This window comes from Taeniopygia guttata, chromosome 5 (genome assembly GCF_048771995.1).
Source record: "Taeniopygia guttata chromosome 5, bTaeGut7.mat, whole genome shotgun sequence".
NCBI classification, from domain to species: domain Eukaryota; kingdom Metazoa; phylum Chordata; class Aves; order Passeriformes; family Estrildidae; genus Taeniopygia; species Taeniopygia guttata.
The window spans coordinates 16,567,461-16,582,799 of record NC_133030.1 but is presented as its reverse complement, the minus strand read 5'-3'; the positions used below and the strand labels follow the sequence as shown (position 1 = coordinate 16,582,799).

Genomic DNA, 15,339 nt, shown 5'->3' with positions numbered 1-15,339 from the left:
CATGTTTTGCAGCATCCTTCTAAGAATGGCACAATATAGCCTCCAACCTGACCAAAAGATAAAATGAAGAGAAAACTTGGTTTTTTTAATGCATTCATTCCCATGTATCTGCACTAAGAGAAATATCTTTCAGATAAAGCCCTGCATCATTGCAGACAAATGCACATTCTGGTGAATGGATGAAGGTTTGGCTACACAACTGAGAGTTCTGAGGAGCCAACCCACTGCCATTTGTGAGGAAGAGCTACAGCCACTCAGTTCTTGCAGGACTGCTCCCTGCTTGTGCAACATCATTCACCGAGGAGAGCATCTTTCTACCCAATTGGAAATGTAGAACTACAGAGAGCAGTAAGAGAATTCGCCTTGCCTTCATTCCCTGGCACTTAGTATAATCTCATTTTGAAAATTCATATAGAATTTTTTGTTCTTGCTCCAAAACTAGTTCATAAAACTTCATACGTCACTGTAAAAAAAATATTCCTGATTTTCAGAAAATCTTGCCTTTTTTTTTTCAGTGTTTTTGATCATTATGCTGAATCATATTGCTATACACAGAAAATGCTAGAACGGGGAGGTCCAGCCCAGAAAAGCATCCAAGCCGAGACAGCTGTATGAAGACTAGCTTAATATTACAAACCCCAATTAAAAAAAAAATATTCTAAGAATCAGAAGAGGTGTGTCCAGCTGTGTAACTCAGCAGCTTGGTGACACAGTAGTCTGGTGTGTGGCTATACCTTTTACCTCTAAATGTCTGGGAAAAAATACACACACTAAAAAAATTAATAATTTCTCCCTTCTTGAGGAAAAGCATCTTTTGTCATGCAAATAAATCTTATCATGCAAACATAAATCACAGCTAGAATGCAAAGTGTCTTGTACACTGACCTTCACACATTCAGTTTCATTAAAGGGTGGGCATCCCACTGCAGAGGACACCAGAATTGGTCCTATTGCTGTGTTGGTGCATTCATATCTGATGCAGTTTGAAATCCAAACGGCGCCGGGCTGTCAGAAATTTTAAAACAGAAACTTTAGTCAGCAAAAACAGTATTTTAAGTATTAATTTTAAAATTTCATTGAATGAGATCTCACTTGAATCAAGAGTAATTCAGCAAAATATAATTTAGATGCCTATTCTGTTTAAGCCCAGTAAAAAATACATAATTTTACGCAGGTCCTAAAATAGTTGATTGTAATTCTCTCATATATATCAGAATCCTTTAATTTTTGTTGACAGTTATATGGTTGACTCCCCAAGAAATTAATATTGTATACATGCAAAACTATTCCAAGTATTTGGACAAATAAAGCTTTTTTCTGCACATTTTTATGGCAAGATATGTACAATATTTCATAATTTTTTGCTTACTTCTAAATATTTTGAGGGAATAAAACATGCAAACTCACCTTAAAACTGGCAACTGTGCCATTGCTGAAAGTGTGGAGACAAGACAAGTTCTTGCAGCTACCACAGCAAGTGGCTAAATCTTTTGGAGGCTGATAGACTTGGTTCTGCCAAAATTAAATAGATTACTCCTTGTATGAAAGAATTTTGCAGATCAATGTTTTACTACTGTAACAGACAAATTTTTTTCAGGTATTTGATTTTAGGGATATTTTTAAAATAACTTCCAAACCCACATAGCTTACATTGGCACTGCACACCCATGAGGCTTTTATAAAATACTTTTGATCTTAACTGAAGTAAAAGGGGAGGAGTTCCAAATCTAAAAGAATTAACTGGTCTTTTACCATTTTCAAATGTGACAACTTACTTCAAGAACCACTGAAATCTTAACTTTTTACACATTAGCCATTAAGTAATTATAAAATCAGAAAACAATTCTGTATAATATTCCCATAGTAATGCATTATATCTTGTAAAAAAACAATGTAACATTTGCTTATTTTATAAAGCTGTTTTCACTGCATTTCGAATTCTTCTTCTATTCATAATTATTCTCTTTCTGATTCTTATTCAGTTAATGTCTGCCAGGAATTTGTACCAGTTTGCACATAATTCAGCTGAAGCTCTGCAGGGATGCAAGGAGGCAGCATGCCATTAATCCAAGGATGCATTCACTATGTACTTTAATGTGTGTAAGATTTATGCAGCGGAGAAAACAGTGGAGAAAGGGAGATTTTCAAACTTCCATCAGAACTGTGACAGCATATCATTAGAGGGAGATATCCTAATTACTCTTTCCAACTTCCTCTATGACTCATCTGTTCAACAAAACCCCTCACAAAGTAATTCGGGCCAACAGCCACAATATACAGGTTTAAATTTCTGAATTCCTTACAGCTTTGCACTTGACAGCACAGTCTATGGAAGATGTGTTTATTTTGTAGTATTTAGTGGAGGGATCAACCACATTTGTACAATAGGAAATATGGCAAATGCCGTCTGCACTGTGCTCCACGATCCTCTGCCCAGGAAGCAGCACACCTCTCTCATTACTCAGGCAGACTTTGTCTCTCACTGCAAGAAAACACAAACAGCCTTCTCAGGACAATCAGTTTGGCATCAAAACTCCACTAAAAACATTTCAAACAGTAAAACAGGAATGGAAAAAGTTACCCTAGCTGTTTTAGAATTATGGGCCACGTTTTCAAACAAATCATTAACAGTAATCTAATGTTTCACTGCAGTCACCAAATCTTTTCAAATATAGCTATATATGAAAACTAAATATATAGTATTCTATTAGCTGCACCCAAGTGACAGTGCAGGCTTCTTCAACTGTTTTATTTTGTAAGACTACTTCAGGATAAGAAATGTACCTAAGAAATGTCTATTTCTCCCCACTAATTACAGAGGACACAGAGGAGAATTAACACTATTTGTGAATTAAGTAAACTAATCCTGTCCTCTTCAGTGCCATGCTCAAAGTGGTTGCCTGATTTTTAATTCCTAATTTCCCTTAGCAACTTGAAAGGCTATTTCTTTGAATTAAATTATTTTCTGACTTACCACATTTGTACTTCACACAGTTACAGACATTTTCTGTACTGTTCTGAAACAGTTCATCTATCTGAAGTTTCTGCCCCTACAGGTATAAAAACAGGAAAAAAAATATGCATGAAACAACAATGGCTTTTCTTATTTATATGATCTTTTTCTTTTAAACAACTTTCCTGCAGAATTTGGGTAGCAGTATCTCTTGAAGGTTCTGCTTAGCAGCTCGAGCGCATGATGTATGTTAACATATTCACCATAACAAATATTATTAATTATGATGCTTGAAAGCATTTAGTTCAACACTTGAAACCCAAAACTTTATCCTGACTTATCCTGTGTACATGAAAGCAGTCCTACTCTACCAAAATATTGGGGCAGAATATGGTAATAAAAAGCTCTGGAAATATCAGAGCTGATAGTCATTTCAGAGCTTTATTCATAAGGTTACAGATCAAATGCATAAAGCTTTGGAAATATCAGGGCTGTAAAGTAATTTTATTCTGCAAGGTATTTAGATTTTGTGGCTTCTTAAAACTGTAATAGTTCAAAAATAACTCTGAAGTAGTTTTTTTAAAAAGAGGTGATGCTGTGCCATTTCATATTTCACTGATAAAACTATTAATCAGATACTAAAAAATAGATTCATTAAGGAATTATTAGAAGAATAGGGACAAGATAAATTTCATACCAGTTTGCACTGAGGTTTGGGGATTGTTTCACAGGCACATTCTGAAACAAAATACAACATCAGAAACAGTAGGTTAGCAATTTATATGTTATTTGCTTACAACAGAGCAACAGAGAGAATAAAAATTCCAGATATAAAAGTCAGCAAACCCAATACAGTAACTCTTACAACACTTTCAAGATGGTAAATAACCCACTTTGGACAGACAAATTCTATTGGATGCAAGAAAAGCAAAAGAGGCAGATTAGGAAGTTCTGCAGCATGAAATTACTTTTCAGTATCATTTGCTCATGAGCAGGCCACAATGGTGTAGTTGGCTGAAACCAAGGGGCCAAAGCTGTTGTCACCTCTCATTATTTAAGGCAGCTTTATTGAAAATCAGTGATTTTACCACATGTCCGGAAGGGGCAGCACTTCTCTGGGCTCCACACTTCCACCAGAGACATGCCCAGCATGCATCTGAATTCAGGACAACGATGTATTTCACAGACTAAAATCAAAGGAAGGAAAGAACAATAAACACAATGCTGTCTTTTTTAGATGAGTGGAAATATTAATCAAGATATAGTAAATGACTTACAATAAATACATTTGGATAGCATCTTTGTTTACAAGACTAATAGTAAATATTTGACTCTTAGATATCGATTGATAATAGTACGGAGTACAAAATACTCTAGCCAAGTATTTAAATAATTTTATATATCCAGAATTTGAGGTCTGAAACGACAAACTTACAGTTTCAAACTTCAAATTCTGGAATTATAAAATTATTAAAATCTGGATATTTCATGATACAGATATCAGAAAATGCTTTGCACCCATGTTTAGTTTTAAAAGTAAAGATTATTTGTTCAGAACTACAGATGATAGCTTGCTTTTACAGCAAGTGAAGCTGTACCTCTAATCCACCACTTTGACATTGAACAACCACAAAATTTCCCATGTTCTCTGTTTATTAAAATACTAAAATTAAGTCAAACTTACTGCACTGGTATGTAGGGCAACACCTGTCAGTAGTGTTGCCATCCACAATGAGAACTTCTCCTTCTTGACATTTGGGAATTTGATCCGAGCAAGCCCCACATGCTGGAGAAAATAATTATTTAAATCTAAAACATTGGAAGAAATTTTACTACTGCCTAGAAAATTTGCTTTAAGTTTGTCCCAGACTCATATAAAAGAGAGCAGAGGTGCTCTGCATTCACTGCTTGTAGACCCTATAAAAAAGCTAATTTTCAGTGCAGCTAGCCCCTCTTTCCTTGGTTCTCTTCTAGAAAGAATCAATAAATTTTTTGTGAGCAAACATGATTTTTCCTCCTTCTCCTGTTATGAAAAATTTTGCTAGGTCTTCTCCCCTATGAAGTCATACTGTTGTTTTTTCCAGGAATCTTCAATCCTCAACAAAATGCATTCCCTGTCATCCCAGTGTTATCCTCCGACTTGAACACATGACAACCACAACAGGGACTTTTCAATATGAACAGTGCAAAGACTCATTTTATCAAAAAAGAGTCAAAAGGGGACCCTGCAGACAGTGAGAAGAGTCAAATGCTGCCCATTACTAATATATGATCAAAGCAATCTGATTACTATAAATTACAGAATTGTAATTCACATTTCCAATTAACACTCAAATTTTTTCATGTGGAAGGTGCTTCCCTTCCTAGATATCTGTTCAAAAATGAAATAAACTTAACAGCACCTCATTATCAGATTATTATCAAACAGAAAAGAACTGCATGGTAAGATTGGAGCTCATACACTAATGGCAAAAGTGCCATTTTATTATTAAGTAATGAAAGGCTAAAATCCAAAAGAATAAATAAAAATAAATAATAATAAATATGCATAATACTCTGATATGGGATATTTGTCATCAATTAAGATGGGCCATTGCTGGGACAGCAGAATACAGGAACTAAAAGCCTATACCACTTCAGTCTTCTTTCAGATAAAATATTTGTGTATCTAAGTAAGTTCACACTGGATATGAACAATCTCAAAATCCCTGAATTCCTTCATCCACCACAACTCCTTTACTTGAACAACAAGGAATACTACTCAGTTGCACAAAGCTGTTCTGTAACTCTTGATGGTTGTGGGCACTTTTAGATAATTAACTAATTTTAGGTTGTTGGCATATTTTAGAAAACTAATGCAAATTTTTAACCACTTTCAAGCCTTACTATGTTGAGAGACCTAAAGAGGTCTCTCTTACAAGGAGTCCTAATTGGCAAGATAATAATAGACATAATTGCATATGCAAAACCACACTCATAATCTCAACCAGTCAGGCTACTGTACCACATATATAAGAAATGCAGCAGGTATTCTCCACCCGAGCAGCAATTAGTGTTTGATCATCTTGACAGCTTGGTATCTGCTCCAGAGGCTCACATTTTTCTGGATCACATTCTAAAAAAAGGGCAACAGATACATTCCTTTGATGAAGCTCAGCATTCCTCCTTTGTTATGCTACATCCCAAGGAAAGGCAGCATGGAGTAGAGAGGCTCTAGAAAAGCTTTTACCTTGTATCCCAAGATTTTGCCTGATCATTTAACACAAGATTGCATCACATCTGCCCAAACTGAGGCACAGACCAACCCCTGAGCTATAGACAAAAGTGAATTTTGTAAATCGCCATGCTAACAATGGTATCTACACTGCCATTTTCCTTCTGAGTTGATCTACTTAGTTTACTGAATGTCTTTTGCAGAGTGCAATTCTTTACCTTTCAAAAGAAACCTACCACAAACATAGCTTGGACAACAGGATTCTTCACTGTAGTAGGTGACCAACTTCTCCAAGCTGCTACACTCAGGGATTAGGAGTTCACAGAGACTCTGATTACAAACTGTCACATAAAGGAAAAAATTATATGCATAAACTATGCATTTATAGGTTGAGTAGAGCAGTAGCAAGCAGTATTTGCAGCTAGATACCCAAAACTCCGAATTATAGGCATATGATAAAACACAAAAATTCCCATGAGACAGGATTCAGAAGTGCTCATCATTTCCAACACCCTCCATGGAGGCAATGTTAAACTAGAGTCATTGTGAGAATTAAAAAAACAAACCACCTCTGGAAAACTCACCGCAACACCATACCAGGTGGTCAAAACATAAAAATTCCTTGCAGCCTCGTTTTGAAACTAAGATAAGCAAGAATTAAGTGAAAAAAAAAAAGCTTTTCTATATTTTTTTACTGCTCACTTTAAGAATTAGATAAATAATCATCTGATTTCTTTTTCCTCAGAATTATCCAGATAATTTTGTTGTATTTGGATATTAAAAATAAAACAGCAATCTCTAAACTTGAGGGAAACACAATTCATATTCAAATAAACACAGAGCTATTTCAGTGCTCCTCCTATCCTCTGCCTCTACCCCAAAACCTACTGGATATTGAGCCCAATAGCTTCTACAGTTTTGTGCATTATCTGTAAATTCAAAGCAAAGTAATTTCCATTTTCTTCAAAAAGTAACAGGAAAGCAAACCCCAGACAAAGGACTATTTCAGTGGGCAGTATTCACAACCATGAAGGAATACTTACTACAGATCTTCTGAGGACAGCATGTCTGATCATCAGGAACAAGCAAGGCCACTTCTGCAAATCGCTGACACTCCAGACTGTGGGTCTCTGAACAGTTGTGCTCCACTGGAATTATGGTCTCACTGTCAGCACATTTTTGCATGCAGCATCCGCTCAAAGAAGTTCTCCAGATCTCACCCACAGCATGAGGTTCTCCTGAGCTGTCTGTACAAGCTAGGTCAGAAAAACAGAAAACAGAGGTAATTCCTTTTAAATTCCAATTTTGATCACCATTTTTTCCATAGTGGATGTGGATCTATGAAGCATAAAAATCCCAGAGTTTTAAAGGCTTGATTGTATCCATCACCCCACAAAAAAAAATGAATGAGGAGACAGTCTGTGACTGAGTTTATACAGGAAATCAAGACACTCAACACCTTCCAGATGATCCAGACCTCAAATTTGTTTTGTGTCTCCACTGCAAGGCCAGTTACTTAAAATCCCAATCCAATACTTCATTTTTAAAATAACAATTTGAAAAGAAGTTACGTTTGTATTTCACAAATGTCAAAACTATTATTAATTTACATTGCTTTAGTAGTCTGATATACCATAAACTGAATTTTTAAGGTTCAAATTGTTAGGGAGAAAAATTTTTCCATTATTTGGTGTGATGAGGCAGAATTGCAATGAAAATAAATATGAATGCTGGCAGGACACACACATGTATTATTCAAAATGTGTAATTAACTGCTGCTGTATGTCATTTGAATGGGTATCAGAAGGTTGGACCCTTGGCAAAGGGTTGAAAAGGAGGCCAAGACTAACATGCGTACAATAATGGAATACATAAACTTAAGCAAAGACTTTGAAGAGCATCCTCCAGCTGAGAGAAAGTGAGCAAAATTTTGCATCACAAGGGTATTGCCTGCTTGCTCACCTGCACATTTAATGTTTACTGAATACCTGGAATTCTGAAATGAATTAAATATTCAAAACTCACACAACACCAAACCAGAACTCAACTTATGAATAATGGAATGTCTAAGCACCAACTTGCAGATAATAAAGAAGAAAATCACATCCAAATATACCACATTTTTCTTCAGGAATACAGACAGCAGTATGAGTCCGGTGAAGGAGGGTCCCTCCAGCACAGACACAGCCTTCTGTCAGCACTGAGCAGGAGCCTGAGTCCAGAGGAGCCACCTCTTTATTCTCACAACTCTCTGGAACCTCACAGGCAGCTATGCAAGGCTGGTAGGAGAAGTTTTCAGAGCAGGGGAAGGCTAGGAAGGAAACAAATAAATCAGACATTGTTCAAACTGTAATCCCATGAGGCAACACCTAAGAGAACACATTATTGTCTTGTCAACTTCCTGTGCTCGCCAGTTGAGTTGGATCTACCAGCCTGAAACACCAACACAGACCAGTTACCTACATAACAAATTAAAACATAAGGAATCTGCAAGCACTTTTACTTTTCTTCTTGTAATAACATTTTCATCAAACTTCAGTTTGCATTTTGGCAGCAGAGTTACAAAGCATGCAACAGTGTTGACACAAAATAATTTAAACTTCAAAAACACTTTCAAATACTACACATATCATAAGAGTGGTTTTATACCATTTTCTCTGGCCACTGCAAGTTATTCATTCAGAGTGTTCTGAATAATTTGCAGTGGCCAGAGAAAATGGTATAAAAATAAGTGGGATGAGTCCCTTCACGATGGACAAAATACATCTTTACAGCTGTATTTTGTAAAAGCTCCTTTTAAGAGTTATTGCTAATAAAATCCATTAAAACTGAAGATTTTTTTAAAAAATTGGCTCAAAACCACAGACCACTTCTTATGTTATCACTGAAGGGGGCTTTTCCTAGGTGATCATGGACACCATAAGGAGATGCTGTGATCCAGCTATCCAGCTACAGATCCCATTTGGCTATGGGAGAATTTTGCTGCCAGGATACACTAAGATCTCAGGTTTTACCCCTTACACTCCATCGAATGTCAAAGGTGTTTCATTTCTCTAACCCCATCTCCAAAGGCACAGATTTCTGCAGCAGCATCAAAGTACATGAAGACTCAAGAAGCACTGGTATTCCCAACTTATAACAACTTTTACATTAGGCAAATTTTGTCTCTGTGAACACCAGAGGTGGGAATACATGCAGAATACTTACGGCAGTAATCAGAGCTCCTCCACTCTATGCAAATATTGAATTTGTTGCACATTGCCACGTAGGCAGCTAGTGAAATGCATGGATTTTGAATGTACTCAGTGTCTCGAGCCCACATATCACAGAATTGCTCAGGTGGAATCTAACAAAAGGAAAAAGAAAAGAGATGGCACCTTCATAGAGGCTATGCTAGGTAGGAAAGACTGACCTTAGAAATATCCACTACAAAGGACTTCCTCGTTCATGGTAAGCCTTCATTAGTGTACAAATATAATCTAATAGTATTTTAAAGTAAGACTTCCTGAACACTGACATTATACTCCTTAGTTTAATCTCTTATACGTGCCAAGGTAAGAGGTAATACAGTTTTTCTAGTAGAGGGCACAATTATTTTGTTCCTTCTTACCTCTACATTTTTACCTATTTTTGGTCTCCTCTTAACCAAAATCAGCTATATACAAAAGGTCAAATGGTAAATGTACTCATATGACCACAAATAATTTATTTTCACATCAGGAGTTTGTTATTTGCTTTAGGCTTGCTTTCAAGGGTCTGTTTCGCCCTCTCACATCTCCAAGCTGGAACTCTGTCTCTAGAGCCTTTGAGAATGCAGGTTCTCAGATTACCTATTGCAATTTTGGACTTGTTAAATTACTGAAGGCTTAAGGATTAATTAGATGCTAAAACTATTTTCTTTTACATTTTTCTACATCTTATTGATACAGTTGAATTTCCTGTGACTGGTTTACGAATTATACAGTATTTCAAAACTAACAGAGGTGAAATTCTGAAAGTTGTGTATTGCAACTCTCCTACCAAGCTGCCATACTCTTCAATTACTTTTACCTTGCAACTGTAAGCACACACAAAAAATGTACATCTCATTCAACAGATATGGTTACATGTAGCCTCACATTAGTGAAATTACCAAGTATATAAAATTATATCTGAACTGCAGATCTCTCAAAATGTAAGCTTTTGAAATAGTTAACATACATAAGGGTGACAGCTGCTGAAGGTCTGGTTCAACACCATTCTTAAGCACTCTGAGCAGTCCATGACTGAGCAATTAGTTTCCTGATGCCTGTCTTCGCCAACATACTTTAATGTGTCTGGCACTTGCCAGCTGTCTATAAAAGTCGAGGGTGAACTGCTTTGGCTTAAAACTGTCCTGTTGGGGAGCATCAAGTCATTTGCCAAGCTTCTATCACAAAACCCTATGAATTACCAGAAGGAAAAAAAAATATAGCAGGTTAACACATGTGAAATATGTTTGAAGTGGTATATTCAAGAAAGTAAACATCTTTTCAAAATCTCATACAACATGAAAGTATCACAACCTACAACAGATGTAAAAAGTCTTTGTTAGGATCAAAATACACAACATTCAGAAAAATGAAGGAAAGCAAAAGTAAATAGGCATCTCTGAATGGAAATCTACTGCATATCAAAGAGCTGTTCAGAGAGCCCAGCTAAGAAACTTGAAGTTTTCTCCTAAGCTGCACAAACACTGAACAAAAACATATTTTAAAAAAGTTTGCAAAGCACCTCCATGTATAGAAACAAGTTAAAACTGTAATTACCAGAAAAGGGAATAACCATAAAATGTCAAGATGCTTATGTGATACCAGAAAGCAGCATCACATTTTTCTTTCTGTTTTAAGTAAAATAGTAAGAAATTTTGAAACACTTTGGAGCAAAAAGAGCAACTTAACATGGACTGTGGTCAGCAAAGAATATTCAAGTATTGCAGTAGCCTCCTCAGAATATCCTTTAAAAACCAGCAGATAGAAAAAAGTAGAATGATGGATCAGTCCCCCATTCTGTCTTCCTAATCAGTTTCTGAGACTTTTGCATGAGGCTTCTAGAATGTTTTCTTCTGTTATCTCCATAAGAATGGATGCATGAGGCTTCTAGAATGTTTTCTTCTGTTGTCTCCATAAGAATGGTCCTAAATCTTTATCTGTTCAAAACACTATTTCTGGATTCCACCCCTTTCTAAAGAACACGTCTGTTTTAGCAATTTTAGCAATTTTTGATGACAATCAGTGACACAACAACAGGCATTCAGAGACTAAAACAGCTTTCCAAACTGTGTCTGATTGAACCCTTTGAGTCTGTATTTGCAACATAGACAGGAAGAATGCGATGGTTCTGAAAGACTTCAAAGGATTGCTATCGCGTCAGGGACATCTTTTCTCACTTCTCTTACACCTTGACAAGGAGATTTAAAACAGCAAAACTAAAACTTTGCATTTTTCTTGGCAGGATCCAGTTGCAACTAGAACTGACATGCTTTAAATCTTTTTCAACAGTTTTGCTATAGAAATATCCATGTTCCCCTCCCATCCCAGCTCTTCAACAGCTGCCACATTTGCCCAACCCTTGCACTGTAAAAGACACTGTTGTTTCTGGATCCTTCCAAAGGATAATTTTGCTACAAACCTGTAATGGTCTTCTCAGTTTTAGCATTTCCATGAAGCTGAGAAATCAAGACCTACCAATATTGCAGTTCAGCTAAATGGTATCTGAGAAAGTATTTGCACTAACACAGAAAGGAGTTTAAGCTGGACTAATTCACCCTGAAAAGGTGCAGAAAAATGAGCCCATTTGGGGCAGGCTCTGGAAGTGGCAGCAGGCAGCACCGTGCAGGCAGACTTATGCAGAGAACCTCCCAGTCAGAGGTGAGCACCAGAAACAGAGCACATTCCATGTAGAAGTTGTACTTGCAACACCATCCACAAAAGTGTGTTGTCATCTAGTCAAAATACCTTGTAAACCAGGAACGTAATGCTCCCAATCCTCCCTACCACAGTAAACAAACAGGTGAAGGCAAAAGAGATTCTCTGGATAACTTGAATCAGGCTTATTATAAATATCCAGTCTTTATTGTCTTTTTTCTGCTTTATCTACTTACAATACCAGTTAGCCAAACAGAGTGAGAACAATACTAAAAACAGACGTTAAGACAAGTAAGAAATAACAATCAAATTTCAAAATGGTGTAAATTCAAACTCTCTTTGTGAGAAGCACATTTCTGTCAGCAGGACTGGAAACTGGACTGAGCTATTCCTGGTATTTGATACTGAGTTACAGGCATTTGCCCTTTCTGAAACTGGAAAGATATCCACTGTAATTATATGATCTCCTTAATCCTGATTTCCAGCTTCAATTTACATCGTAAATTTACAGATAAATTTACAGATGCAGCTACCAAAGTGGGGATTTACATCACCAAATATATACTTGCAAAAGCTGCAACACCACCAGCTTATTCAAGGCTGTACTTTTTAGAAAAAAAAATTGAGCAGGGGAACTCGGACCTAATAGTGCAGTGCACAAAACAGACCTAACATAGTGCAATATTATTAAGAAATTTCCTCTACAGTATTTTCTGCAACAGTTAAACCAAGATTAGTTTGCTGAAGTTTATATTTCCTGGGAATTCTGACCTTTAGAAACTGAAAATAGCACTTATCACCTTCTATCAGATGGCGATCAAACCCTAAATCTGTAAATGACCATATTTAACATCATGGACTTAGACCTATTTTACTTATTTGGGTTTCGTAGCTGCAATCATACCTGTGGTTCAAACAGCTTACAGATAGAAGCAACACTGTGGGCAAAGAGTGATGAGAGGAATAAACACAAATGCAATTTCAAGAATAAACAAAATTAGTAATAGATTAATTTTAACAATTATCTTAAAATTTGCAGTGATCTGCAATACATTTTTGGGACAGATCCTGCAATAAATGATTTCTATAATTAGGAAAATGTGTCTCCCTAGCAAAGCATTTGAAAGCCTTTATTTCTTGCACTACTCTATACTTACCACATAGTCCCAAAGCTCTTGGTTCTCTGGTACTATTCAACTCAATAATCATCACACCTGTGTTGTGAAACCACTGAATTCTGATTTTTGTTGGGGTCTCAACTGCATACTTGAAGCCAGAATCTTCAACTTTGTATCCATATTTTCTAACAGTAGGCCAAGCAGATCTTGAATTTACTGTTATCTAAATAACACAGAGAAGAGAGGTTAATGTTCTGCAAGAAGAACTAATGCCAGATTTTTGACAGTTTAAGACAGTGACTTAGGAATCTAAGTCCTAAGTAATTTCAGAAACAGTCAGGCTTTCCTCCCTAAAGATAACACAGCTACCAAAGGTATGAACAATTTACAGTGCTCTCGGTCTTAGCTTGTTAACTGCCCTTGGATCACAGTTTGGTTCTTTGAATTTACCAGGAGAAATTTACTGAATTACAAAATTGGAACAATGACTCACATAACCTATGATGTTCTGCTCTCTTCCTTGTTATCCACACGAGGAGGCAATTGACTGCAGAAATAAGGCGTTACCTAAAGGAAAGTAAAACCCCTCAAAATACTTACTTTTCTGCTTAAACGATTGATAATAATTTGATTTGATACAAAAGTTAGGTTCAACATTGCCAGGCACAAAGAAGTTGAATTCGAATTACTCTGTGGAGAAAACAAAAATACATCATCCATAGCCATGATATGCAAAACCTAAATACATTGGTTGCTTACTGGTTTTAGGTACTAGGACATTAAGGATTTGGGAGATTATACTATTAAGAGAGGAAAACCATTGGTGGTTGCAGTTTCAAGTCAAAACTGAAGAGTTTCTCTGGATAAACAAACAAACTACTGTGACCTCATTGTTTTCAGCAACTGTGCTAGATCATACAAACTTGTAATTAAAACAAAAATTTAGGTTTTCAGGGGAAAAAATATGGTGGACTAGTGTAGTTTGGACAAAAAAAATACAACCTACATATCTGAAGGTCAGCAAGAATGAGACTGGAAATGATGAATCTGTATGATATGTACAGCACAGAAATAATGGATCAGGAATAAATGCATGCTTCCTGAGTGACATAAGGGTGAATAAAACAGAAAATATTGAATACAAGAAGAAAACAAATCTGAAAGTCACAAAAACATCGCCTTCATATAATTCATATTGGACTTCTGAAATTAACTTCCATTAGGTGAAACTTGGAAGCAAATTTTGCAATGGACATCTATATAGGCATCAAATGACCCAGCCTTCACAGGAGAGACTGGAGTTAAGGGGAGTTTTGAAAAGGCTCACAAGAAATTAACTTTTCATGACAATAGCCAACCCACACTACCCATTAGAAAGGATCCCCATTAGGCTTTCTCTCACTCTTGTGTCAGAAACTTGGAATGCACAGGGTGGTCCCATTCAGTCTGGCATTCCTACAGTCTTTTATGGCTCTGAAGATAGGTGTTTCCAGTCCAGGTCTGTCCATATGAACATAGATAAAAATCCTGCATTCAAAGAGCCTGGTGGTATACTGGTACAACTGTGGTGGTATTTGCAGTAAGACAGCTCTCACAGAAGTGACGATGTAAATCCAGTTAATCTCTCATCACCTTGTCCATATCACATACACCACAGGATAACATGGACCTTCCTCTCATCTTCCAGCTGTTTCACAAGGAACTATGCATTTACAACCAGGTGTTAAAATGTTATACAATTCCTAAGTATTGTGAAATGCAAGCACAATTCATAGATATTGCACAGAAGTAAAGAATAACCACAATATAAAGTATTATTATGCTCTTGCCTTTCAGATACATCTTATTAGCAGTACCAAACACCTTTTGTTAGCTGATAAATGTTAGTTACCATTCTACAGTCAAGGACATGGATGGTTATAGTTTCATCTGGAGTTTGGCTAACAATGTAGGATGCTTCTTTGAATAAAGCCAAATGCTTTCCATCATAGGTTACAATGCTCAGATCAGAGAAAATGGTGCAACGACCTAAGGGAAAAAAGGTAAATATGTTTTCTACCTTACTTTAGAACAGTAAATCTTACAAAATGTGAAGATAAACCAATGCATTTTAAAAGCTGAACTAGCTTACTAAGAGATTTGTATATGCAGCACGTTTTCACATATTTG

General features: G+C 36.4%; 1 protein-coding gene across 1 annotated transcript in view; it reads right to left on the bottom strand.

The window, feature by feature from the left end:
- The window catches only part of OTOG (otogelin), a 92,428-nt gene that overhangs the window by 8,128 nt on the left and 68,961 nt on the right, over positions 1-15,339 (bottom strand). Inside the window, exons 38-54 of the mRNA XM_030273852.4 lie at positions 15,062-15,198; positions 13,771-13,860; positions 13,210-13,393; positions 10,368-10,588; positions 9,375-9,513; positions 8,284-8,478; positions 7,211-7,423; positions 6,404-6,508; positions 5,958-6,068; positions 4,638-4,739; positions 4,042-4,140; positions 3,651-3,691; positions 2,975-3,050; positions 2,304-2,482; positions 1,408-1,512; positions 886-1,005; positions 2-47 (exon numbers count right to left, since the gene is read on the bottom strand). Of these exons, the coding sequence (XP_030129712.4) occupies positions 2-47; positions 886-1,005; positions 1,408-1,512; positions 2,304-2,482; positions 2,975-3,050; positions 3,651-3,691; positions 4,042-4,140; positions 4,638-4,739; positions 5,958-6,068; positions 6,404-6,508; positions 7,211-7,423; positions 8,284-8,478; positions 9,375-9,513; positions 10,368-10,588; positions 13,210-13,393; positions 13,771-13,860; positions 15,062-15,198 (2,163 nt within the window). The remainder of the gene's footprint in view (position 1; positions 48-885; positions 1,006-1,407; positions 1,513-2,303; positions 2,483-2,974; positions 3,051-3,650; positions 3,692-4,041; positions 4,141-4,637; positions 4,740-5,957; positions 6,069-6,403; positions 6,509-7,210; positions 7,424-8,283; positions 8,479-9,374; positions 9,514-10,367; positions 10,589-13,209; positions 13,394-13,770; positions 13,861-15,061; positions 15,199-15,339) is intronic.